The sequence below is a fragment of the Athene noctua genome, chromosome 7 (genome assembly GCF_965140245.1).
Source record: "Athene noctua chromosome 7, bAthNoc1.hap1.1, whole genome shotgun sequence".
Classification (NCBI taxonomy): domain Eukaryota; kingdom Metazoa; phylum Chordata; class Aves; order Strigiformes; family Strigidae; genus Athene; species Athene noctua.
This window is the reverse complement of record NC_134043.1, coordinates 29,861,405-29,886,261: the sequence shown is the minus strand read 5'-3', so window position 1 is coordinate 29,886,261 and position 24,857 is coordinate 29,861,405. Positions and strand designations below refer to the sequence as shown.

Genomic DNA, 24,857 nt, shown 5'->3' with positions numbered 1-24,857 from the left:
CATGCACACCCAGGGAGCAGTGGTGTCGAGCAAGGTGGCCACCCAAACCCCCTGTCCTTGCAGAGCAGCTTATTTACAGCAGTAGCTGAACTATTTCTACCTGATTTTCCCAGTGTCCTGAGAGCCCAGCAGGTCCAGAGGAATGTCATCTCTTAAATAACCCCAAGCCTTGTGTTCACACGGAGCAAATGGACTCATGCAATCAAATTAAACGCTGCAAGTTTATCAATGTTTCCTCCAAGTGCCTCAAGGATAACAAGTTGAGTAGAAGCTATTTAGAAGAAAAACAGGACATCGGAGATAAACAACACGCTCTTTTAGTACACCTCTGCTTCCTGTGCAGTGGCTTCACTGAAGGTCTGGAGGAGGAGATGGATTGCATCTCATCCAGCTTGCAGATAGCACTGAACCAGGCCTAAAAGCAAAGCCCTGCCCCTGGGACACACAGCCCCTGCATGGGGACAGCCCAGGTTGGGGACAGCTCGGGTGGGAGCTCACCCCCAGCACAGACAGAAGACACCAGGGAGGGGGTTATCCCCTTCTCCTGCCACTCCCCACAGCTGGACCACATCTGGATGCTGCCTCCAAAGGTGTTGACAGATAGGGACAGGTCCTGCAGAGACTCCTAAGATGGCCAGGGGGCTGGAGCAACAGCAGCAGCCCGGAACATTTTTGAGGACCAGATGAGGTTTCTCAGAACCAAAAAACCTCCCACAGTCTTTCCACGCTCTTTTCTTCCCCTCCATTTTGCCACCAATAGAGGGGAAGGAAAACCCAAGCTGTTCTTTCCAAAAGCTAGGTGTATATATATATATATGTCTGTTTACATACACACGTATATAGAGATCTTAATCTGGTACAGAGGAAAGGGGCATGAACAAAATCTAACAAAACCTCTTAATTTTTGTGCAGAACAGTCATACAGCAACATCTGCTCGCCATTTCCAACTGACCTCAATACCCCCTTGTGTCACAAGAGCTCAGTTTTGTCCGTCTCTCCATTTTCCCGGAGAAAGGCCACAGCACACCACTGTACGATGCAGAAAGCCCGCTCAGAGTGGAGAGCAAGTTTTTAACTTCTCTTTTCAGGCTCTCATGCCAACACATGACATCCCTGACTGGTCTTTGCAACTCAATCACAACAATCTCACCAGAATGATTTACACCATGGCAGTACCAAAAAATTCAGCTCTGCTGACTATAAATAGGAGAGAGCTTAATCTAAAGAAAGCACCATTCAGGTGGTTTGCAATAAAAAAAAAAAGCAGCATGTTCCCCATATGCAACATCCTTGCTCTCCCTGATGTTGATGCATTAAGTAGGGTTCCCTTATCACTCTCATTATCTCCCCAAGGATGCTGCTGAGCACTCCACCAGGAAAGCAGACTACATCTCCGCTTTTCCGAAGTCATCAGTCACGGCTAATTACCTGACACTGATTACAAACAGGAGGCTTAGCAGAAGACTGCCATGCCGTACCATGCCAGCCACTCCCTCTAGTAGCTAAGAAAAAAACAACATGCAAGTTTTGGAAGCAGAGAGCGAGCCAGCCTGGTGGGATAGCCTGGGATTTCCTCTGAGAGGGTCTGCAGGCATCTCAGTGGGTTATGGGGTTTTCAAGCTGAGTTAGGGCATTTTGGACTAGTCTGGAGAACCTGAGTGCTGAGAAAAAAGAAAAATCTCATGGAAAATATGTCCATCAAGCAGTGAGTCACCAGAAGAGGTAATGGAGCTGTGACAAGGATCCCAATCTTACTACCTGATTAACACATTGATACCCAGCATGTAGCAGACAGCCATGATCTTCTCCTGTTGAAGCTCCACCACTGGGGCATGTGGTTTCTCCATAGGTACATAACTGTACTGAGCAAAACCACCATCCTGATTTCCAAACACTGCTTAGGCTGGGCTCCTTGAAAGCCCATTTACTCACAGAATGGCTGAGGTTGGAGAGGACCTCTGGAGGTCCACCTCATCTTGTCCAAACACCCCTGCTCAAGCAGGGCCACCTAAAGCTGGTTGCTCATAACCAGATGGTTTTTGAATATCTCCAAGGATGGAGACTCCACAATCTCCCTGGGCAACCTGTGTCAGTGCTCAGTCACCCTCATAGTGAAAAAGTGTTTCCTGTTGTTCAGAGGGTCCTGCCTGTGCTTCAGTTTGTGACCATTGCCTCTGGTCCCGTCAGTGGGAGAAAAGCCTGGCTCCATCTTCTTTGCACCCTCCCTGTAGGTATTTCAATACTTTAATAAGATCCCCCTGAGCCTTCTCCAGGCTGAACAGCACCAGCCCTCTCAGCCTTTCTTCACAGCAGACATGCTCCAGTCCCTTCCTCATCTTCATGGTTCTTCACTGGACTCTCTGCAGTAGGCCCACGTCTCTCTTGCACTGGGAGCCCAGAACTGGACCCAGCACTCCAGGGGTGGCCTCACCAGGGCTGAGTAGAAGGGAAGGATCGTTTCCCCCAGCCTGCTGGAAACACTCCTCCTAATAAGCCAGAAACGTGCCATTGTGGGGCTGCACGTTCAACTTGGTGTGCAACAGGACACTCAGGGTCTTTTCTGCTGAGCTGCTTTCCAGCTAGAAGGCCCCCAGCATGTCCTGGTCCCTAGGCTTGTTCCTCCCCAGGTGCAGGACTTGCACATCTCTTTACTGAACTTCGTAAGGTTCCCACTGGCTCATTTCTCCAGCCTGGTGAGATCCCTCTGGATGGCAGCATGACCCTCTGGTGTGTCACCTCCCAGTTGTGGTGTCACCTACAAACTTGCTGAGGGTACGTTCTGCCCCATCACCCAGCACATTAATGAAGAGGCTGAGCAGGACCGGACCCAGCACTGACCCTTGGGATACACCACTAGTTGCTGGCCTCCTGTCACAAACTGTTTATAAACAAGAAACTGTTCGTAAAGAGCATGTCTCAAACAACTCGAGTGGGATGCCCTGTGGGGGAGAAGTGGAGCGAGCTCTGCAGAGGTGGGGCCGTTTCTTTCACCCTCCCTCCCGTTTCCCAGAGACAGAACTTGCCTCTCTGCGCAGGTACAAGCCAGAGAAAATGAGAACCTTTTGGAACAACCTACTGCACGTGCATAAGAAAGACTATATAAAGACAATACCCCACGTGTGTCGTTGTCAATCCACCTACGGACCAAGGTGGCTACTCTGCGACAACGTGGGATCCAAGGGTTGTGATTTCCCCTTTTCCTATCCCCTCCTCCTCTTCCTCTTTCCTCTCTCATGTCTGTATATATTTATGTTCATGTCTATAAGCTCTGTAGGAGCTGAATTGTGATTGGTTGATCATTGATGGGTTATTAGGAAAAGAGTCTCATCACCAAAATGCCCTTATTCCGATGGTTTTCAGTTGATTGTTGACAAATTGTCTCCATTCACTCACTAAAGTGATCAGTTAATAAAGTCACCAGCACAATAGTTCCTCTGAGTCATCGTGGTGATGGGGCCTGCCCTGCGGCTCTGCCGAGCAGAGACCGGCTCTTCCACCTGCACGGGGAATTCAAAAGATCCACCCGCCTTGTAACCCACTGCTGGGATGAGACACCTCCAGCTAGTCTTTGTGCAGTGAACACACCCTCTGGGCCCAGACGTTGAGCCACTTTTCAACTCACCTCACTGTCTGCTCATCCAGCCCATGCTTCATCAGCTTGTCTGTGAAGATCTTATGGGAGATGGTGTCAAAAGCCTCACTGAAGCCCAGGTATACAACGTCCACTGCTCTCCCCTCCAAGCCCACCTCGTGGCCCCTCCACAAGTGACCAGCATGGGGAAGCCCCTTTAGCTGGACCCAGCAGGGATGCAGCCAGGGCAGCATCAGCAGCAAAGCAGAGTGAAGTGGCACATTTTTTTCCCCCTCCATGAAATAAAACCAATCGCTGAACTCCTTGCACCCCAAAATCAAAGCTGGGTGCAGGCAGTCCCAGGACACCAGCAAGGAAGGGGCGAGCAGAGGGACCTCACTTACCCCACGGTCTCCTCCCAGTCACACCAGAGCCGCTGCCCGATGCCCTCCATGCTGAGCTGGAACTGCTTCAGGCAGTAGTGCCGGATCATCCAGCCGTAGTCTGCCTCCTGGCATGCCGTCGCCGCAATGAAGTGATGGGCTGGAAGAAAGGCGAGGGGCCAGCAGGGTTAGGCTCTGCCGTGGTGGCTCATGACCCAGTGACAGCCCCTTGCCCCACCACGCTGCCCCCCCGCAGCTTTTCACACAGAGGGCATCTGCCAAAGCAAAGCTGGAGATCAAAGCAACCAGCTGGAGATCAAAGCAACCCCACTCCCAAACACCACCCTCAAAACCTCCTTCTCAAGGTTTTATTTCCATCTTCACATCCCTCTGACCCTGCAGCATCTTCCTCTGTTACCCTCCCAAGTGCCTGATGCCAGGAAAGTCATAAATAAGTAAGGACCCAGATTTATTCTCTGCCGATCATGACACATGTCTCTGGACTTTACATTCCCAGTGTTTTGGTTTACAGAAAGAGTAATGGTGTGGGGGAAATGGGGAAAAAAACCCCATGGGGAAATAACCCCATGGCTCCCAGCCAGATCCCGGCTGCTGCCAAGCAAAGGACCCTTTAAAAATTATCTGCATGGAGCCACACTTGGAAACAACTATCCATCCCTGATGGAGTGCAGGGATGAGTGCAGTGAAATTCATCCCTGGCTGTACAGCACTGATTTAATTCACCTCTAGGCACGTGTCCCTGCTACATAGTGCCTTCTGATTTGGGACCAGAGAAGGAAGAGATGCCGCTTACTGCCCCACAACTTTGTGCACAATGCTGCGAGCAAGTGGAAAGGAAAAAGGACAGTAATGCTACAAGGGAAGAGGGATCACACTCGAAGAAAAAAACCCTTCCGAGGAATGATATACTGAGCCTGGCTATAAATAATACCTTGCCCTTGGTCCCAGAGTGCCAGCTAATGCCTTTGCAGCTCCTGGAGTACATTGCAGGCAAGCATCACATACCAGCTCTATTTTTTGCTACGCGTGAATAACTCTGTGCAAAAGAGTGGGGCTTTATTTTTATTTCTATCTTGTTTTTTAAAACAGAATTTAGCTACTTATTTAGTGGTCTGCATGTGAAAGCCATAGAATATCCCCATCAGCTCCCACCCGGGGAATGCCCTGCTTGAGCAGTCCCTCAGCAGCCCCCAAATCCTCAGAGCTCTTAGGTACCAGTATCCCACGGCAACATGTGGGAACTGAGGACCCACTGGGAGATGTGGGTGGTGAGGGGCTCCTGGACCCTCGGGCGAGGTTTCTGGATGGCTGCGGGGCTCCCTCGCTGCCTCACACCATGGCAGCCGCTTCGGTCCAGCTTGAGATTAGACAACATGAGTTATCAAGCCAAGGGAAGGGAGTTAAGGAGTGTTAAGCCCTCACTGTTGCAATAATGAGTTTATCATGATCTAAAGCTCTCTCCAACTGATACCAGCCAGGGTTGCACCCTACAGCACCGCGCAACATGACCTCAGCCAGAGATGAGCTCTGCTCTGAAATGAGAAGGTTTGGGATGCTGAAGCAAAGTGCTGACTGAGGAGGAGGAGGGGGAAGAGAAGGAGGCAAAGACAGAGGAGAACAAAGGAAGGTGCAGTAATTTTACATGAGAGCTGGACTGCAAATCTCAGTCCAGGCAGGCTCAAAGGTGATAGATGGTTGGGAGGCTTTTCTCCCCTTCCCATCCCTTCAAATCTGGACAAATCAGGTGAACAACTGACATGACTGAGCGAGCACCAGTATCCAAGGGAGGTTCAGGTGCCACCCCAAGGGCTTACCCCCAGCGAAACTGTGCACCCGACCGCAAAGGACAAGCGCCCTGGGAACATTCCACCCGTCACGCGGCCGGACAAACAGCTTGCAGAGAAAACGCCGTCGAGTGCGAAACAGGGAAGAGCTGCCTAAGGGGAGAAAGGAGAGCAGGGGAGGTGAACAGATTAAAAAGCAGCCTGACAAGTGGCTGAGGGAACTGAGGAGCAAAGGAGGAAACGGAGCCAGGCAGAAATGCGTGAGACACGCAAAGTGCGGAGAGAAATTGAGGAAGACAAAGACGCTTTAAGAAGTTCAAGAGCGATACAGCACAAGAAGAAAGAGAAGCAGAAATTAACGGAGCATGGCGAGGCTGCCCTTCGCCTGGCTTAGCTTCGCCCTGCTCCCAATTAGCACGGATGAGCCTAGAGACAAGTCATCACTTGTACCACGGAAACAACTACCCTTGGAGATGCCCAAACACTTCCTGATGACCACGCAGCTGCTCCTGCAGAACAGGCAGCTCCACCTCGGGTCCAGGGAGGAGAAACACTAAATTGACCATGGGGATGAAGCAAACAAGAACCTCAAACTGGCTGCAACGCCAGCTTGAGTAGCTGCAAGCCACATATATCTGGTAGTCAGCATGAAAATGAGCCCTACTATTGTAAGAAGAAGAAAAAACCAACCCAAACCAAGTGAAAACAAAAATCCAGGGAGCTTTAAGCACTTGTCAATCAAAGCAGCTCAAAAGACACTGCTAGGTTGGACATGGCTGTGGGCTGAGTACAGGTGTGGGCAGCCAGGAGGGAGCCAGCACACAGGCTTCGTGATTCCTGAGCGTGACTCGTACGCTTGCACTTTGTTCCTGCCTCTTGCCTGAGCTCTCAAGGTCCTTTGCAGGCACGTCACCACCTTTCTTCCCCCCCTCCATGGCAGCTCTTTGTAGTGTTCTCCAGGAGCTCTGCCTTCCCCACAAGGACTTGTCTTCTGCAGTGGTGAAGGCTTGGTATCTCCAAGGAGCAATGCAGAGACTGTGCTCTTCGAAGACATCTCTCCCACTGCACCTCCCACACCCACACGTGGGTTCTGTCTGCAAATCCTCTTCCCCAGGGGACTGGGGAAACCAGCCCCATCAGCCAACGACTGAGACATTTCACGAGGACATTTAATTTTTAACATCATGAAGGGCTCTTTTGTTTTATACATCAGAGGCAAAGAGCATCCAAGAGAAACAAGGCTCAACTGAGCCCATTGTATAAATGCTGTGAGGACAGAGCGGGGCACAGTGACGTCGAAAAGCTCCTTTGTTTTCAGCTGGCTGGGGAGAATTGGCTTTAGCTTTAAATGTGCATTTTAAGGTCAATGTGAGAAGAACACACCACATGGTCCTCACCTAAACCCACAGATATTTCCTTTCTGCTTCCCCATTTCCCCCATATCCACGTTTATTGACGCATCAGGCTGGGATGGGCTCAGGATTTGTAACAACAGGGGGAAAAAAGCAGGGAGGGATTTTTCTATCTCCTGGCTCTCATTCCAGAAGGTTTTCCTTCCCCCCTCAGCCCTGCTGATGGAGGCGGCGTAAGTCAGCTGCAGTGAGCTGTAAATAACCGAGCTCTGGAGCAGTCACGTCTCCATACTTAGCAGCATCCATTTGTGAAGGCTATAATCTGCTGAATAAATGAGCTTCAAAACCTGGCTGTACCAAGGCTGAGCTGCCTCCAAGCACTCCTGTCTTGTATGTCCCGGGGACTCCCATTCCCGTGGGAAAAATGGCATCAGGAGCTGCAGGAATGCAGGAACATCCCACCAGAGCCATGTGGTACCTCCAAAATCCCACTTGGCCTTTAGGTGCTGCCCAGACATGGAGCAGGGTGTGATCTCCATCTTCCCGTGTCTCCCCAGCTTCTGCATCCAAAATTCATCCTTGCAGCATGGGTGTGCACTGACTTCTGCATGCGAAGATATCTTCGGCTGGAAGGAGGCACCATCCCACGTGGTGTTTACCTCAGCACTACCACCTGCGGAACTGTTGATGAATGCCCTTCCCTGCTGAGAGGAGCACTGATTGCCTGTTAAAAAACGTAACTTTAAGGATCCTTAATTTGCCTCTTCACAGGGAACATCCAGAGAGCAGTGGTGAGGAAGTGATTGGAGGGAAGGCTTTTTCAGGCATCCCACTTTGACTGCCCTGGGATTGATGTCCTGGAGAGTCCCAGCAAATGTCTACCAGTGTTCAGCTTACTGAGAGTTAGCTGCAAAAAACCCAAGCTGCTTATGTATTTCATCAGAAAAACAGTGTTGGCCTGAATTGTTACAAAAATTTTGGAAAAATTACTGGACTTTCTTCCGTTGCACTTCTTACAGCTGCAGTCTGCGCCAAGAGCTCCAAAAAACAACCAGCTCACAGCTCCAGAAAACAACTTGGTGGACACCACCTCCTCTTTCTCCTCCTGTCACCACTGCAGAGTCTGCACGCTTGCCATGGTGATGGTTCACCAGCAGAAAGCCCTGAGCTTTCTCTGCAAGAAAAGTTTTACATCTCACATCACCATCCCCTCTGCATAACTGTTTAGTCTCCGGCCATTTTCTCCTCGGTTTTCTGGGACTTTTTGGGCTCGTCATGCAGCAAGCCCCAGGGGGAGGCGGAGGTAGGGAGAACTGTGGAGCCTGAGAACACTCAGCACTGCAGGCTGGCATGGACAGAAGGTCAAAGCAATGCCAGCGCTGATGGACCTGGTTCCCAGGCATCATGACAGAGCCTGTCAGCATTTTTTGCAAGCCTCGCCGTCCCAGCCCTCGACCATTCGACCTCTGGTATGTGTGCACTGGGAATATATGGAGAGTTTGGGGCAGCAAGTCTCGAGTTTCATTTTTGGGGAGATCCCACCAAGGTGGACTCACATGCCGTGTCCTTCTGGGCTTGCTGGGTTCCTCCAGACACAGCCGGAGCAGCCCCAAGCCATCAGCTTCATGAAGATGAATGCTCCTCACCCAGCGCCCAGACTGTACCCCCCGTTTGCAGTCTCACCCAAGAAGGAAGCCCTTGACGGAGGCTCTTATATAGGATGGAAACTGGAAACATGTTGGTTTGTGAACCCTTCCAGTGGCACCCACTGGGTGCTGTTGGAGGGGCTGCCAGACCCACTCAGCACGGCTGTAGCTCACTGCTGTTCAGCAAATGGGGGAGCTGCATTCCCCCAAGCCCACGACACCCCTTGATGGTGCTGGATGAACAATGAAACTATGTGACTACGCGTGCAGAGTAGTCACCACCAGCCCATCCTGGCTACAGCTGGACCAGCAGGTTTTTTTTCAGTGGATAACATTCAGGGCTTCCTAGCAAAGAGCAGAAAACAGCCAGTTGTTAATCTAAAAGCTTAGAGGTCTCATTAAACCCCAAAAGATCACAGATAATTGCAAAGTGACACTCACAGCAGGGCTGGCAACGAACAAGCCACATGTAGCTAAACCCAAGCACCAGCAAAGCTCTGGGCTCAAAGAACAAACATCCCAATATCTTTCCCTGGGCTTCTCCCAAATGCTGTGACCCCCCACCCCGTGAAATAATTAGCTCTCTCAACAAGCCCGAGATAAAAACAGTCTTGTTTTCCCCTCTTTTTCAGTGGGGTTGTTTGTTCTGTTTTATTGGAAACAAGCTTTGCGGTTTGGACTCCCTTACAAAATAAACCCAAGAGCTGAAAATCTGGGGTTCATTTGCCAAGTGTGCTTTGAGCCCTGCCTCTGCCATGTCCCCACCCAGAGGTACAAATCCTGCACTGTGAGATTAAAGCAGGTAAAGCCCAGCCGGACAGACATGCTGCATGATGCCAAACCGGGTACTCACCACCCGGGAACGATGCTGGGAAGAAGACAGTCGCTTGCAGCTAACCCCAAACTTGATTTTGTCCCCCTCTCTCATGGCCAACATCCCTTAGCTGCCTCAGACTCACGGCTGTCCCTGCTGGGCCACTTGCCCTGGTGACAAAAACCCATGTCCCTGCAGGTGGTACTGCATGGCTCTGGGAGAGCAGGTTTTGAGCAGGGGGGTTTTGCAGGCCCAGCCCTGGGAAGCCTTGAAAGCCACTCTGTACACGGGGAGCACACATTCATCAGCCCCATGCTGCCTCATTTTGCTTTTCAACCCTTACCTTCGTGTTGGGACCCACATTTACAAGCAGATCAGCTGAGCTGGTCCTCACCAAGTACATTTCTCAACATCTTTGCTTTCACTCAGCTGAGCCACCACATCCACTGCTAATCAGTAACTCAAGATAATTAAGCTCCAGTTTTCATCTTAAGCTTGGCGAGCATCTGGTTCCCTCTCACAAAGGGGCTTGGGCACCCTTGGGAGTATCCCTGGGTCATGTTGGAGTGAGTCCCCTCCCAGCACCCCAGTGCTCTGCCTGGATTGAAGCACGAAGCTGAGGGAAGGATCAGATCCAGCCCAAAACTTCTCACCCAAAACACTCACGGGAGGCTGGGGAGAGGACACGGGGAGCAGATGAGCATGAAGAGCATCCCAGTTTGTGTCGAAAAGATTGAAAACGTGGAGGGGGATTTGCTTTGTTGACTCAAAGCCAACCAACCAGCCCCACTGGAAGCAGCAGATGGTTTCAGGGGGGATGGAACAAGTGCTCGCAGGACTAAAAATAAACCCACCGCTCCCAGCAGCGCTTGCACGTAAAAGGCTGGGCTGGGCTCCAGCCAGTGCCCGCAAACCACCAACATGGGAACTGGTGGCGGCACTGCAAACCGCCTGCCTATACCTGTCCACACCTTCTCCTAAGCCTGATTTCATGTTCCCCAGGCAGAGTCAGATTTGGCACAGGAGGCACTTCCAGCCTGCCACTTTGTAGACAGCCTCTGCCCCAATGGTGGCATTAGAAAGTCAGATGTTTTCTCCCAAAAGCAGGCGAGCCCCAACAGAAGTACAAGCCTGGAGCTGGGGACAAACCTCCTCTGCAGCTCACCCATCTGAGGAGCACCTTCCACCATCTGAAGACCCCCATAGGGTACAGCTTCAGATAGGGCTTGAAAACCAAACCACTGCATGACCTAGCAGGAAGCTCACGTCTTGCACAAGAAACCTCATGCCAAGAAACATGAGAGAGGAAGTTGCCCACACCAGCTGGGAAGAAAGGCACAACTGCCCCTTCCAGCATCTGTGGCCCTGTAACCCCCAGGAATGTTCCAGCACCCTCTGCTTAAAAATAAATTTCCCGCTGGGGCTGCTTTGGGCAGCTGGCAGCTCCGTGAAGGCTTCAGAGCCTGCAAACACTTGGTTCACTAGGAAAAAACTAAGCTGGAGCTTAGCAAACATATGACCCCCTTTGGCTGGAGCTGGGGGACAGAAAAATGCAGATGTTGGTGTTGGGGAAGGACAGGGTGGCTGGCTCAATGCTATTTATTTCTCTATCAGAAAGAAGGGAGCCATCTGCTAACACCTCTGCTTGCTGACAGCCTGGGCTGCGCCCCCGCAGTCAGACAAAACCTCAGAGGCCTGGCAGGACTATTTATGTTCTGATTTTGCACGGGGAATGTATTTTTAAAGCCTCTCCTCCCTGTCTGGCTGGGTCAGGCCAGGGGCACTGGCACCCACCCCAAGCTGCTAGGATTCGGCAGTGGCTCGTGGGACTGTTGGGGCTGTGCCAGAGGCTTGGGAATGGGGAGATGGATGGAGGAGTCCAAACCCTGCAGGAGATTGTGGGGGAGACAGAGACCTGTCCCCTGACAGCACCCTGACTGAACCCCACCACCAGCACAGGATCATCCCATCTCCATCCCTATCCTCAACCATTCCTGTGAAAGCTGAGCCCAGCTTCTCCCCAGGTAACTCCGCTGGTCCCCTCCTCCCTTCCAAGCTTGTCAGTATTTCATCTCCAGCATCTTTCCCTCTCACTAACAGCCTGCCCCCCCAGGGGTTTTCAGCATCTCCTTCGTGGTGATTTCCAAGCCCGGGTTAGAGGAGCACTGCATTATGGCTCAGGACACCTTTTCCTCCCAAGCCCAACAAATGTGGCGGGAGGAAAGTGCAGAGCATGGGGCTCTCCATGCTGCCCTCCGCGGGCAGAGCCCCCCTGCTCAAGGAGCTCTCCTACCCCAAGAAACAGCAACTCAAGGCACCTTCCTTTCCACAACTGCAGGCAAGGACCATCATCTTGGCCTCTTCTGTAAAGCACCTGGAGATGCAGAAAAGCTGTAATTGCGATTTAAGAGGCAGAAAAGGAGCCCGCAGCCACCTACTGACCAGTCCTGCTGCCAGAGCCACCCTGCTGCCACCTTCAACCAAATAAATTTGGCCAAGGAAAATAGATGATATGTAGCACTTCAAGCATCTCAAAACTTTATTTATTAATGCACAGTTGGACGAGCTGCTTTTGCTTTCACCACCGAAAAGCACCAGGCTCTCCGCATCCAGTTTAGAGACCCTAAAAATACGTGGAGGTGTTCAAAGTCCTCACAAAGTTGAGCCTATTTCCCCGATTGCTGTAGGGATGGGAGAGCCCACGGGAAGAGCTGGAGCAGGGTCAGGGACATCAGGACAAGGAGGGACTCACTGGTCATCCAAAGCAGCAGCATCTTGTTTAATATGAGAAGGGCATTTCTCATCCTGGCAGCATTAATTCAGAGCTGCTCCCTGATGCTTCTGGAGTATCATCATGTTCCAAAACCAGGCAGCCTCTGCCACACCTGCCTGCTGCATTCTTGTTCATTTGGTGTGTTGTGACACTGTCCCTTAATCCACAGGATTTTCCCTCCCAGTGTAGCCATTTGGGGTGTAAATTAAGAGGGAATTCATAGGATTTGGAGGTTTTCACATGCTGAAAGGGAGCAAGGGTTTTTCGACACACCACTGAGCCACTGCGCAGCAAGGATTTCGGAGGCAGAGCAGATGCTGGGTGGTGGTGGGAACATCTGCCCATCTCCCAGCACCCATGAAGGCTGATCCCAGGAAGTCTTGGACATGCTGCCACCACTTGCTTTGGAGAAGAGGAGCATCCCCCCCTCCCTGCCTCCTCTCTGCCCCAGGGGGCCACAGATGGAGCAGCAGAAGGAAACTATCTGGCTCTGACTTGAACAGAGTGGTCTGTAAGCACAGCACAGATGGGGTTACAAAGCAGAGCCAGAGCTCCCCAGAGAGGTCTGCAGATGGGCTCAACCCGTATTTTACCTGCCTGACAGCTTCACTGCTGTGAAGCCACAAAAGCTTCCAAAGGACTCAAGGGGTCAGGAAACTTGGATGGGAGAGAAGACACTCAGGCTATGGGGGCCAGGGAAAAAAAACCTCATGGCAGGGAAAAAATGTTAAATTAAGAGACAGGGCTAGGAAACTCAGTTTTAGGAAATCACACATTCCCCTAAAAAACATGCATGTGGTTGTCATTTTGCTCAGAATCACAGAATCATCTCAGTTGGAAAAACCCTTGAAGCTCCTCCAGTCCAACCATGACCCTTGCACTGACCGTTCCCAACTCCACCAGATCCCTCAGCGCTGGGTCAACCCGACTCTTCAACCCCTCCAGGGATGGGGACTCCCCCCCTGCCCTGGGCAGCCCATTCCAACCCCCAACAACCCCTTCTGGAAAGAAATGCTTCCTAAGAGCCAGTCTGACCCTGTCCTGGCACAGCTTGAGGCCATTCCCTCTTGTCCTGGCGCTGGTTCCTTGGTTCAAGAGACTCATCCCCCCTCTCTGCATCCTCCTTTCAGGGAGTTACAGCGGGTGATGAGGACTCTTCTGCTTGTGCTGCTTTGGGGCAGAGCATCGCTGTGGGCTCCCCAGGTCTGTGCACTGCATCTCTCTATCTGGGCTTGCTGACATAACAGCCTCCCCCAACCCTGAATAAAGACTTGCTGGCTAATTCCATTAAATCCCAGCAAAATGAGACCACTGTGGTGGGAGGTGCCGTGGCATAAGAGCTGTGCCAGGGGCATAAGCTGCGGCAAGGGTCAGTGCAAAACCTTGCTGGCTTGAGGGACAGCAGATAACCTGAATGCAGAATTGGTAAAGTAAGTCCCTGCTCAGCCAGGTTGGGGACAGTCCCCTGTTAGGGATGTGCCCACGTGGAAAGCTCAGGGGGCAGATGCCCTCCAAAGACACCAAAGGCTTCCACATCCTCAAGAATGAAGCACAACTTGTGGTGTATCTGAAGAGCACGCTGCAGTCCTGTCAACACTGTCCTACTGCTGCTTCCAGAGGAGCATCCCCAGAAGTCCCATTTTCGGGGCCCGTGGCTCAGATGAGCACAGGAGTGGAGCCAGTGTGGGGGCTGCGCCTCGCAAAAGCCAGGCTGGAGGCAGGGAGATGACGTTCCAGAAACACTTCCGGGGATAAACACCACCGGGCATGAAGACTTGTTTTACGGTAAAAGGCAGTAACAGGAGAAGGTCAAACGGAAACAAGCAGATCACAAATAAGCATCAGCTCCAGCTCAGCTGCACGCCGGCCACCGGCCACAGCTCTCAGCACGAACACCAGCCCAGCGACCGCAGCAGCCCCGTACCGGCACACTGCGTTTCCCAGTCCCCTCATCATACTTGCAAACTGGGCTCGCAGCACCAATGCGCTATCATCTCTGCCCACGACTACATCCCTACCTATTTTTTTGGCAGCGTGATAATCATTTGATCTACAACTTGCTCTGAAGCAATACCAGGCACCATGTTTTTTTACCAAAATGTGTTGCACCCAAGCACTGCAACTGCCTTCCCCTGGCCACAGCGGGAGGAGAGTGGAGCAGTTCTGGTCCCCACTCACTGGAGTCAGCACCTAGACCCTGCCACCCCATCCCAGCTCCATGGCCCAAGGACACCCCATTGCGCTTGGCAAACAGCTAAGTCCCTAATTAGGGCTGTTTTGTGAGGGGCAGGCCAATGAAGCCAGTCAGTACAGAGGTCGGGAGTCCTTTGCCTTTATCTCTCTTCCCCGCGAGACACCACCTCACCGCATCTCGGCTCTCGCTGCCCACCAAAGGGACCACATAATAATGGAGATTTCCCTGCCCGTCCTCCTGGGGACCTGTGCCTGCCCTTCCTGCTGTGGCAGCTGCTTTCCACGGGACAAGGGACCCGGCCTGCAGCCCCTTCAGAGATGCCCGCGCTTCTCTCCAGGCATGGAGGGGCTCCTGCTCCTGGAAACGGGGTCCTCTGCACCTGGGGCGGGAGCTCTGCAGGGAGGAAAACAATTTGGGAAATTGACTGAAATTAAAACTACTATGGCCTTGGGCCTGCCCAGGAGGCATTTCACTGGCCAACCTCTGCTGTTAACGCTGCCCACCTCCTGCTTGGCATCCGTGCGGCAGAGCTCTTGCTTTGTATCCCCTCTGCCCATGGGTGACCTGTGCCGCCCTGCTCAGGCTCTCCCCAACTCACAGCCTGGCCTGAGCAGGAACCCTGACCACCAATTAAGAAAAATACCACCAAACCCACTGGCTGGAAGTGTCCTGCCTCACCAACTTGATAAGGTACTTCATTAAAAGAAAAACAAAACAAAACAAACAAAACAAAAAGCCCCCAAACAGTTATTGCTTTCAGGCAGCCAGCTCCTACCTCAACTTCAACAAATAATTCACTGGCAGTTATTTTTAGGCAGTTTATTTTGTGTCCTCTTGCAAGCCTTGGGATAACTATGAAATGACAGCAAAAACTCAGAACTCCCCCATCCTAGCAAAAAACTAAATGATTACAAATCATCAAACAATCATCTTGATGGATAAATCACTATGTTCCTTCACAGGCACAACAGGATGCCAAAATTAAAACCTTGGATATCCCTTTGGGTTTCATGATTATGTTCAGCTGTATGCAAAATATCTCATTAGTGCCGGCTGGGAGAAAAAAGCTATCTATTTATTTATCTTTGTGTAATAAAATGAAGGGGTATAACTGTTCCAGGAACAGGGTCCCACTGGGTGAAGTCCCCCTTTTCTACACTGAGTGAATAAATCAGATTAAAGGCATTTAGGTTCTGTGTGGAAAGCACAACTCCAGTTCTCCCGGAGTGATCGGTTTTCTGAAGATTTGAGGGCTTTAAGAAACATGGAAATGTTTCAGGATGGTGTAAGGCTTCCAAAGCACTGAATTACTGCAAGAGACAGCAACTCAGAGAAGTATCAAGTGATTGCCTCAACAACCCCACAAGAAAACAGTTTCCCCAGCCCCTCCAGCTGGATCCCTGCCATGCCCAGGAGATGCTCGGGTAGCAGAGATAGCACTGCACTACATTATTGCTCTTCCAAGTTCAATATTTTATGGAGCATTTACAATGCAACAGCCAACCCCTCCCCAAACAAAGGATAATTTAACATAATTCTGATAGAGGTTTCCACATAACGGATCTTGTAAGATGTGGAATATTTGATTAAAATTAAAATGCAAAGTGAGTGCTGGTACTTTGCAACACATCACCCAGTGCAGGACAGTCACGGTTAGCTGGGTCACAAGGGATTCACTTTTTGCCATATAAATATATATATATATAAATATTTATATATAAATATATAAATAATATTAACAGCTAAATACACTGAAATAGACCGTTCAAAGAGCCAGGATCCCTGTCCAGTTTCTCTCCTCACCTCAGATTCCCAGATGTATCAGCACAAGTTATGGTATGTCATCGTTACCCATTAGCAGCTGCCAAGCACATTTCCAGGAACGGGACTTAGCTTACATGTTCCCAGACCAGATTCTGTGTAGGGCAGAATGACAAATACTTTGCTTTACCCCCCAAAATTAATGTAGTAAGTAAAATAAAATCAAAAACAGCTGAGAAGGGGGGAAGCAGAAAGGGAATCAAAACCCAGGCACACTGGAAACCAACGGCTGGCTGACTGCAAATCGGGAGAGGGAAAAATCTGCCCTGAGCAGTTAAAGACAATTATATCCTTCGTGAATTGTGGGGTCTTTTTAAAAACAAACCGCCTTGATTAAATTAGTGGAGGAAAACTGCAGGTTTTAGACACGCACTGGAGATTCGGGATAGTACAACCCTGACTTCACTGTCTTCACCTATTCCTAGTTCAAATTGGGTCTGACCGTTACCACTATCAAATACCTGCTCGCTGACCCAGACAGGCTGAACCAGGGATCCCCATTTAATTCTGCAGCCTCATCTTCTACAAGCAGCTCGTGTGGTTGGTGGAAGCTTCCAGGGACTGAAGGGATGCCACCCCCAGGAACCAGCAGCTGCTCTCCTGACTACCAAGGGAGGACAGTGGTTTCCAGCATCGGCATCCCAACACCTTAACCCAGCTTTAGAGTTATTTTTAAAACATCAACAAAGCACAGGATGCCAAAGAGGCCAGATGTCGGCTCGGTCTCAAAGCTGAGCTGATCTTGTTGCAGAAAGCCAGAGAGAAACAAGTGGCCACAACGCTCAAGATCTCAACAATGTGCTAAAGGCCAACGTGCTCTTCTCCCCCAACAGCCAGACTATTTATTCCTTCAGCTATTTCAGTTGATTGGAGCTATAATAAGAACAGGGAAACTAACACCAAGGTAAAAAGTTCCCGGCCTCAGTTTAGAGACAACACACTTTGATCCTGTTGGTTCAGGTTCCAACGAGTTTGTGTGCATGTTACACGCTGATTATTCTGATGCATGGGACTATGAACCATTTTATTGAACTACCTTCGAGCTGAAAAATGTTATTCACTCAGACAGATTGCCTATAAAGAAGCACATAATAAATAAAAATTCATTAGGAAGAAAATGAAAATAAATAGCCACACTGTCTTGTTGGTGCATTCATCACAGGCTGCAAGGAACAGCAGCCTGACTAAATACTTTCAATATACAGTTTCCAGAATAAAATCAGTTGCTGAGCCACATGAGCAGCCCAGGAATAATTTATTTTTTAACAGAGGTTTCTCGATGCGGTTTTTTTTCCTTCCATCTGAATAACGTACAGAGATGGCACTTCACAGCAACTCCCCCACACAGAGGGCTGCCATTTTCCCAACAAACGTCACCTGAACGATAGGGGGAAGCTGGAGGGATCGCCCCACGCCCCTGGCTGAAATCCAGCACTGCCAGAGGTTTTCACCCAGGCTGCTGCCCACTTCCCTGCACAGAGCCCCACTGGGATGCTCTCACAAGGCTGTGGTTTGAAATCCTCAGAAACTCAAGTTGTAGAAACGCAGAGATAAGAGACTGAAACCATTAAGCAGGTTTGTTACTGGATTTGCTGATTAAAAGCAGGGAGCTCGTAGGCAGCATCCACAGCAGTGCAACAGCAGAGCAATGGTGCCCTGGGCTTGGGATTCCCTGGTACCCGCCTACCCACAGCAGGAATTTGCCCAGCAAACCCTAACCATGATTTTCTTTCAGAAGAGAAAAGGGTGTTTAGCTATTTGACTAAGTTGAATCATGCTGCATACCCCCTGTAAGCAGTGTTCCTCTCAAACCCAGTGCTGCCTCGTGGTGTTTTCAGTCCTCACTCAGTGTGGGGTCTGCACTGGCAAGGGCTGTGACTATGACCATTGCTTTGGGGCCAAAAACTCCACCAAATGTGCCTGCTAATGCTGATGGAGCCAGACTTCACAGCTGGTTAGGGAGGCAGAAGGAACTTGCAAGCACAGAGCAGTAACTCTGGATTTCCAGCTGCAAGTTTCCAAGACCTCCCTCAACTCTGTAATGACCTGATATTGATTTCCAGTCCTCTGAAAACATGAAGGATGCCAACCCCATTTGCAGCGATTATGAGGTCTCTAATTTCATTCCAGGTCATGGTATTTGTATTTTCATTACCCTCAACCTCCAGGGTCATCACAAATACGAGATTACAGTGTCGGTGCTTAACGGCTGTTTAATTCAACAGCAATTCAGAGTTAATAAATGCAATTCAATTTCTCAAAGCCTAGTGGCTTCCTGACCGGATAACGCAGCCAGCACCCAGCCTACCAAACCCATATGCCATTAGTTTCTATAGGAATTGAGTTGGCATGCATGGGAGAAGTAGATGAAATTACATGGTGGAAGTAATCTATTTTTCACTATTCACATGTATAGGAAGCCTCAAGTCCTCTCCATCTCAGAGATGCTCTGAAAGGGAGGAGGAATGTTTTACTTTATTGTCAGGGATTTATAACATGACGTGCTCTAAATATTTAGGAGGATTTTCCCTGAGATATGGTAGCCTTCAATTAGTCTTTAAAGTGAGACTGTTTTAAAGTGAGGGACAACACAAATAATCCTAATGCACCGCAGAATTTTGTGGTAGCAGTGCAGCTGCCTGTCTGGCAAAGCTGCTCCTGCAGACAGGCAGAGGTTTCCCTTTCTTGTTACTTTTAGTGTTAATCTTTTCTTATTACTATTATTTTTGAGTCCAGGGAATTGAAGTGATGAGCTGACTACAGCCTGCAAAGAAAGCACTGATTAATGGTATCAAGGTGTGAGGTATAATGGTTTAAGGGTGGTTACAGAGCAAAGGCGATATACCGGCGCCCAGGCACGTACAGAAAACTCAAGGCATTGCCTCTCACTGCTGCCTCCTTTCCCGGAGGCATCTTGAACCAAAGTCCAGGGATCAAAGTTGTGATGTTTATAAGTAAAGACAATTTAAACCACTCCAAAGTACTCCAAAGGTTTTAAGTTGCTACCTTTGCCCCCAACTTCAGAGGCCCCAGCAGCTTAAGAGGACACAAGAGCACTTGTAATTTTGTATTTTCCAGGAGACATCAGAAATAGTGCCAGTAACTGTTTTGTTTTTTCAGAAAGCACCATTTTCTGTAGACTATGCAAATGCAGTGCTGCACAGCATAGACAGAAGATGCAGGGAACCAACATGATAATAATGTTTTACTGGCCTTATTTGCAAATTCTCTCCTATCTCTTTCAATACTACAGCTATCTAAACCCAAAAGAAATCAAAGCAGCATTAGCACAGCACTGCGTGCCAGCAGAAACGGGAACAGGAAGCGACAGCAAACACCGGTGTAGGGGATGTCCATCCCCACAGGCTCTCCCTCCACCAGCTAGCACATTTGTGAGCCGCACCGAGCATCACCCAGCCCTTGCCATGCCAGCCAGCATCCCCGGGAACACACGCAGATGCTACCGGCACGTCCCTGCACCGCGCTCCAGCAAGCAGCACGGCAGAAGAGCTATCGGTGCAGACCCAGCTCTCTGGAAACCTGCATGGGGTTTAGCAGAAATGACAGGGGTTTCCTGTTCACTCTCAGCTGCACAACCTGGACCTGGCTTCCAAGCCTCACCCCGCACCAGCAATAACGAGTCTCCTTGTGAAATCCAGCCCTCAGGTAACCCGTTAAACAGCGAAATAAGGCTGCAGAGCAGAGTGTGGTGCTAATCATCACTGCTCCCACTAACAATGAGCAAGAGCATGGCTCATTCCCTCCTCTCTGAGCAGCCTCTGCAGTGAACTGCAGCCAAAAAACAGAAAAAGCCTAATTTTACCTCTAATGGAAGTGGTTACCTTGGGATAGAGCTGGACCTCAGGCCTGCTGAATGAGACCAGGCTTATTTTTAGGCAGTTGACACCCTATCACTGCTTTTTAAGGACTCTGCAGGCAGTTACAAAGTTACTTAAGGCTTGAGCTTTAAGAGAAAAGAGTTCTTCTTGCATATGAGGAAAGCTCAGCAGATCCCACCAGGATCTGAACCCTGTCTTTGGTACAGACAGGGGGTTACAGTGGCAGGGAGACGGTCCGTCTCCTCCTCTCGTGGCGTGGACTGCATACAAATTTGGGAATCAACAGCTCTGAGCTGCCAGGGGAATGCTCTCCCGTCGGGCAGCGTGGCTCTCAGCCTCAGGACAGGGGCTCAGTCCCCACCCCCAGGAAGGCCTGCAGAGGCTCGGGACACAAGGCAGGGAGGATGCTCCCAACCGGCGGCAGAAGCTGCTGCACTCCATGCAGAAACAACCAGCTCAACGGCAGCACAACAAAGTAGTATCAGCCTTAACCTTGCTCCCCCTGTTTTATTCTGGGGGGTCTCTTCAGCGCATCTCAGATGGTATCTATTTCTTCCGAAACAGAAAGACAGCCTCCCCAGACCACTTCTGCATCCTGCTGTGGGCTGCAGCAGCAGACCACAGGTAAACACAGCGAGAAGGAGCTGGGGCAGAACCAGGCTTGGCAAAGGCCCCTCAGCTCAGGGTGAGCTGCCTACAGAGCCAGACACATCTCCACAAATACAGCATCATAAGCCACTGCCTAACACTCACCGTTCAAAAAGCTCTCAATTTGCAAGGGAAGGTGCTTTAGCGATGACGGCAGCTGTCCGAGAGCACGTCCCAAGGCAGTGGCAGGGCTCACGAGCCGGCAGTAAAAACGCCAACACACAGCCTAAAACTCGTCCTCCTTACATGCTGCCTTTGCAAAGAGGCTGCAGCGGTGCGTGGCACAATCTACAGGAACAGAGACGATGCTCCCCACCCGACCGTTAAGACCTAGTGTTGAGTAGAGGCATCCAGGATTGTCTGCCACCTCAGCGCTCATATTAGCAAGATCCTGGCACATCTATTAGCAGAGTTTTTTCCCCCCCTTTAATCTTTCCCTTTAAAAAAAAAAAAATAAATTTCATCTTAAACCACCTGCTTCCTTAGAAGCATCAGCAACCTTAAAATTCGTGACTCCACCATGACTTCCAGGCTCTCTCAGCTGTCACTTGCCATTTCCGTGCAGCCCTATAAAGCAGAAAGAAACAAACTGGGGGTTTTGGTGTGGGGTTTTTTTGTTTGTTTGGGGGGTTTTTTTGGGTGTTTTTTGTTTTTTTTTTAATAGTGCAGAACGTGCTCAAAAAAAAAAAAAATCGGAGGAGGAGGATGCAGCAAAAGACAAATGCATCCTCCACTTGACACCACGATTAGCTGTCATCTGTTAAGTGGCTTGCACAGAGGCTGACGTCCTGCTGCAACCGAGCCTACTGGGGATGGAAAAGAGCAGCCTGGAGTATCACCAGCTCCTCCTCTCTTCATTTTCCAAAGTTACAGCGCTCAAACAACGAGAAGGAAGGGGCACTAAGAAGGGAAAGGGTCTGGGAACACGAGCAGAGAGAAATCCTAACTAAGCAGGAATTAGCACTCACTGGCAGCAAAATCAGCCACAGGTTTCTGTGTGGGACTGCTGCCTCCTCAGCCAGGGACCTGGAGCCTTTCCCTGCTACTGAACACGGAGAATGTGCTCCATGGCACAGCCTCGTCCCCCCGTCAATAAACGCCAGCTAAAGAGTAGTAGTTAATTATGTGGCACAGATAAGACTGTTACACGCAGCACAGCTCAACACATTATTCACCAGGGTTCACGGGAGAAGGAAGGGGAGAAAGGAGAAATCCACAGTTCCTCAAAGAGCACTTTGATTTCATGGAAAATCAGAGTTGGGACAAGGATACACAGTTTCCCTCTTCAGTAACCTTAAATAATCACACTTCGTCTTATAGCAAGCACCAATATGTGATCCTTCTGAGCTTTCTGCTGCGGACACACAGGTTACAAGCACAGCGCAAGTCTCTCTACCTGTTGCATCTGACATGCTAGGGACATCAAAGAAACCTGGGCACGCAGCACCCCGTAAAAATGATCAGGGAACGCAGGAACTTCCAACCCGATTTCCAAGTCAATCGTCGACTAAACTCAGAACATCCGACCTCTGCTTAGAAATGCTTGCTTGAACGAGCACTTCTGGCTGCGTCCTCTCCCTGTGGCTCAGAAACATGAAAATAGACTTGTAAAGCAGTCTCTTCGTAATTAATTTCTACTTTTGAAACAAACGGCAGAGGACGTCTCCCGGCGCGAGCATGCTTCAGTAAATCTCACCTACCAAATAGGAAATCCCACACAAAACGGGCTGTGTCCGACACACGGGCATCCGAGATATTTGGAGGCCAGGTTAGCTGTTGTGCTGTGTCCCAGCGCTCTGGAATGATTCCTTCTTTTAATTTCCACCTGCTCTTTGTGTCGCCAGCAAAGCCCGGCTGGAGTCTCCGCACATTTTCGGGAAGCCCCGGTCCAGCGGGCGCCGGCAGAGCCGGGGAGAGGGCGGCCGGTGCCGCTCGCCCGCTCGGCGGTCAGAGGCGGCGGCAGCCCCCGGCGCTCCCCCGGCCCCGTTCGGGAGGCAAAGAGCTTCCCTTCGCCGCGGCCGGGCAGCTCCGGGCGGCTTCTCCCGCTGCCGCCCGCCACCGCCGCGCTTCCCGCCCCGGCCCCGGCCCGGGGCAAGTTTTGCTGCCGGAGGCGCGGACTTACCCAGCACGAAGCAGAGGAAGCGCCGCGGGAGCAGGGCCATCGCCGCCGCTGCCCGCGGGCAGGAGCGGGGCGGCGGGGCGGGATCCTCCCCCCGCGCCCGGCGCTGCTCGGCTCGGCGCCCCGGGGGGCTGCGCGCAGGGGCGGGCCCGGGGCGGCCCCGCTCCCCGCCGGCCCGGCCGCCCTCCGGGGTGTGGGGGGCTGGCAGCACGGCCGGGGGCAGGTGGCGCCTCTCCGGGGAGCTCAGCCGGCTGGGGCTGAGGCTGCCGTGCCCGGGGTCGGCGGCGGTACCCCCCTCCGCGCGGGGCGGGCAGGTGGGCGCCCGGGGGCACGGGAGAGGCAGCGGGAACAGCGGGGAGCGCCCAGAAATGCCCCTTCCTCAGGCGCTTTCCTTAGCCCGCCTGCCAGCGCCACCGCTCTCCAGCCCGAGGCTCAAAGCCATACCTGCCCTTGCTTTTTAGTGTTGAACACTGAGCATGCAATGCGATTTTAGGAGGAAAATGTTTTGTGGTTTGGGTTTTTTTTGACTGAGTGGAAAATCGTAAGTGAGCTCCACCTACAGCCGAGAGCTGCGCCTTTGCCTTGCCTGAACATGAGAGGGGCTGCTTGGGCTCCTCAGGAGCACATCTGGGATTAGGATATGCCCTTGGCAGTGTATTATCCCCGGGAGCAGGGAGGTCATCGCCCCACAAATCGGTTCTCTCACATTTTAGCTTAGCTCTCCCTTTCAAAGAGAGAAGAACAAGGAAACCTGAAAGAACACCACGCTATGCTAACTTGAGTGTTTCGGAGCATACACATTCCTGCTTTCCCAACAGAAACAAAACAAGTTTGCATGCCAGAAAGCCAGTTCTATCCTAACCTATTAATAACACCCACCTAATAACAGAATCAAGTCTGGGGAACACAAAGGGCAGCTGTTAATAATGTGGCAAAGGCTGCAGCTGCTCTCATCTTGATACAAACAGGGAAGAAACCGAAGTTGTGGCCTCACCTGCAGCTTCAGGATCAACTTCACAGTACTGGCTCTCAAAGACAAGGCTGGGGCTCCAAACGCCTTACTAACCTACAGGGGTTCTGTTCTGCTAAGACAGGAGGGAATGGATGAGATCTGAAAACAGCAAAACACCCACACAACTTTTTGAAGAAGGAATGTGAACCTTTATTCACAGATAAGTAAGGCTGCTATTCTGAGCAGAAAATGCAGTTAGGATCTAGAACAAAGTACAACAAAGAGGCAGAGATGGACAACTGCAATGCACTGTCTTGTCGTGCAATAGCATAGCATGACCCTGTCTGTGTCAATCAAGGATAATTCTCCTCACCCCCTGACCAGACACGTACACCTAAGCTGCCTTTCCTTTGTTTCCCAGAAGAGGATTTAAAATCTAGACCTCTTCTGTACAGCAATGACACAGGCAAACATGAAAGACTGGATACTCCCAGCTTTCCTCCTCCCGCCTCTAGCAACCCAAAAAAAAATCTCAGGGACTATGTCCTGCCCATTCTACTAGGCCACGGAACACAAAACAGGATTTAGAAGCCTACCCTCTGCCTGCAGCAACAGAAGTGGAATGAGACATGTTCTGAAAAAAAAAAAAATTAAAATCCAGGCTTCATCCTGAAGGAACTGTGGGTCCATCTCACCGCTCTGCAGCCTGCAACACGCTTTTGAGTCAAAATGGACACAAGAAACTCTGCTGCAGCATGGGATTGTGTTACTGCATCCACCAGCGCTGCCAGCTCCGAAGCCTGGTTTTCTAAAATGAATCCCTCGCTGCCTCCCCGGTATTCAAAGGATACATGGAATTTCTACAGACTATTCAGAATCAGATTATCTGAAAGCATAAGCATTTATTAACATCTTAGCAGCTACCACCATGCCTAAAAT

The 24,857-nt window shown here is 50.8% G+C and overlaps 1 protein-coding gene across 1 annotated transcript in view; it reads right to left on the bottom strand.

Moving 5' to 3' along the window:
- Nucleotides 1-23,334, bottom strand: part of RAMP1 (receptor activity modifying protein 1) — a 30,815-nt gene extending 7,481 nt beyond the window's left edge. Inside the window, exons 1-2 of the mRNA XM_074910528.1 lie at nucleotides 22,970-23,334; nucleotides 3,977-4,115 (exon numbers count right to left, since the gene is read on the bottom strand). Coding sequence (XP_074766629.1) covers nucleotides 3,977-4,115; nucleotides 22,970-23,009 — 179 coding nt within the window. The 5' untranslated portion in view covers nucleotides 23,010-23,334. The remainder of the gene's footprint in view (nucleotides 1-3,976; nucleotides 4,116-22,969) is intronic.
- Nucleotides 23,335-24,857: the final 1,523 nt, after the last annotated feature.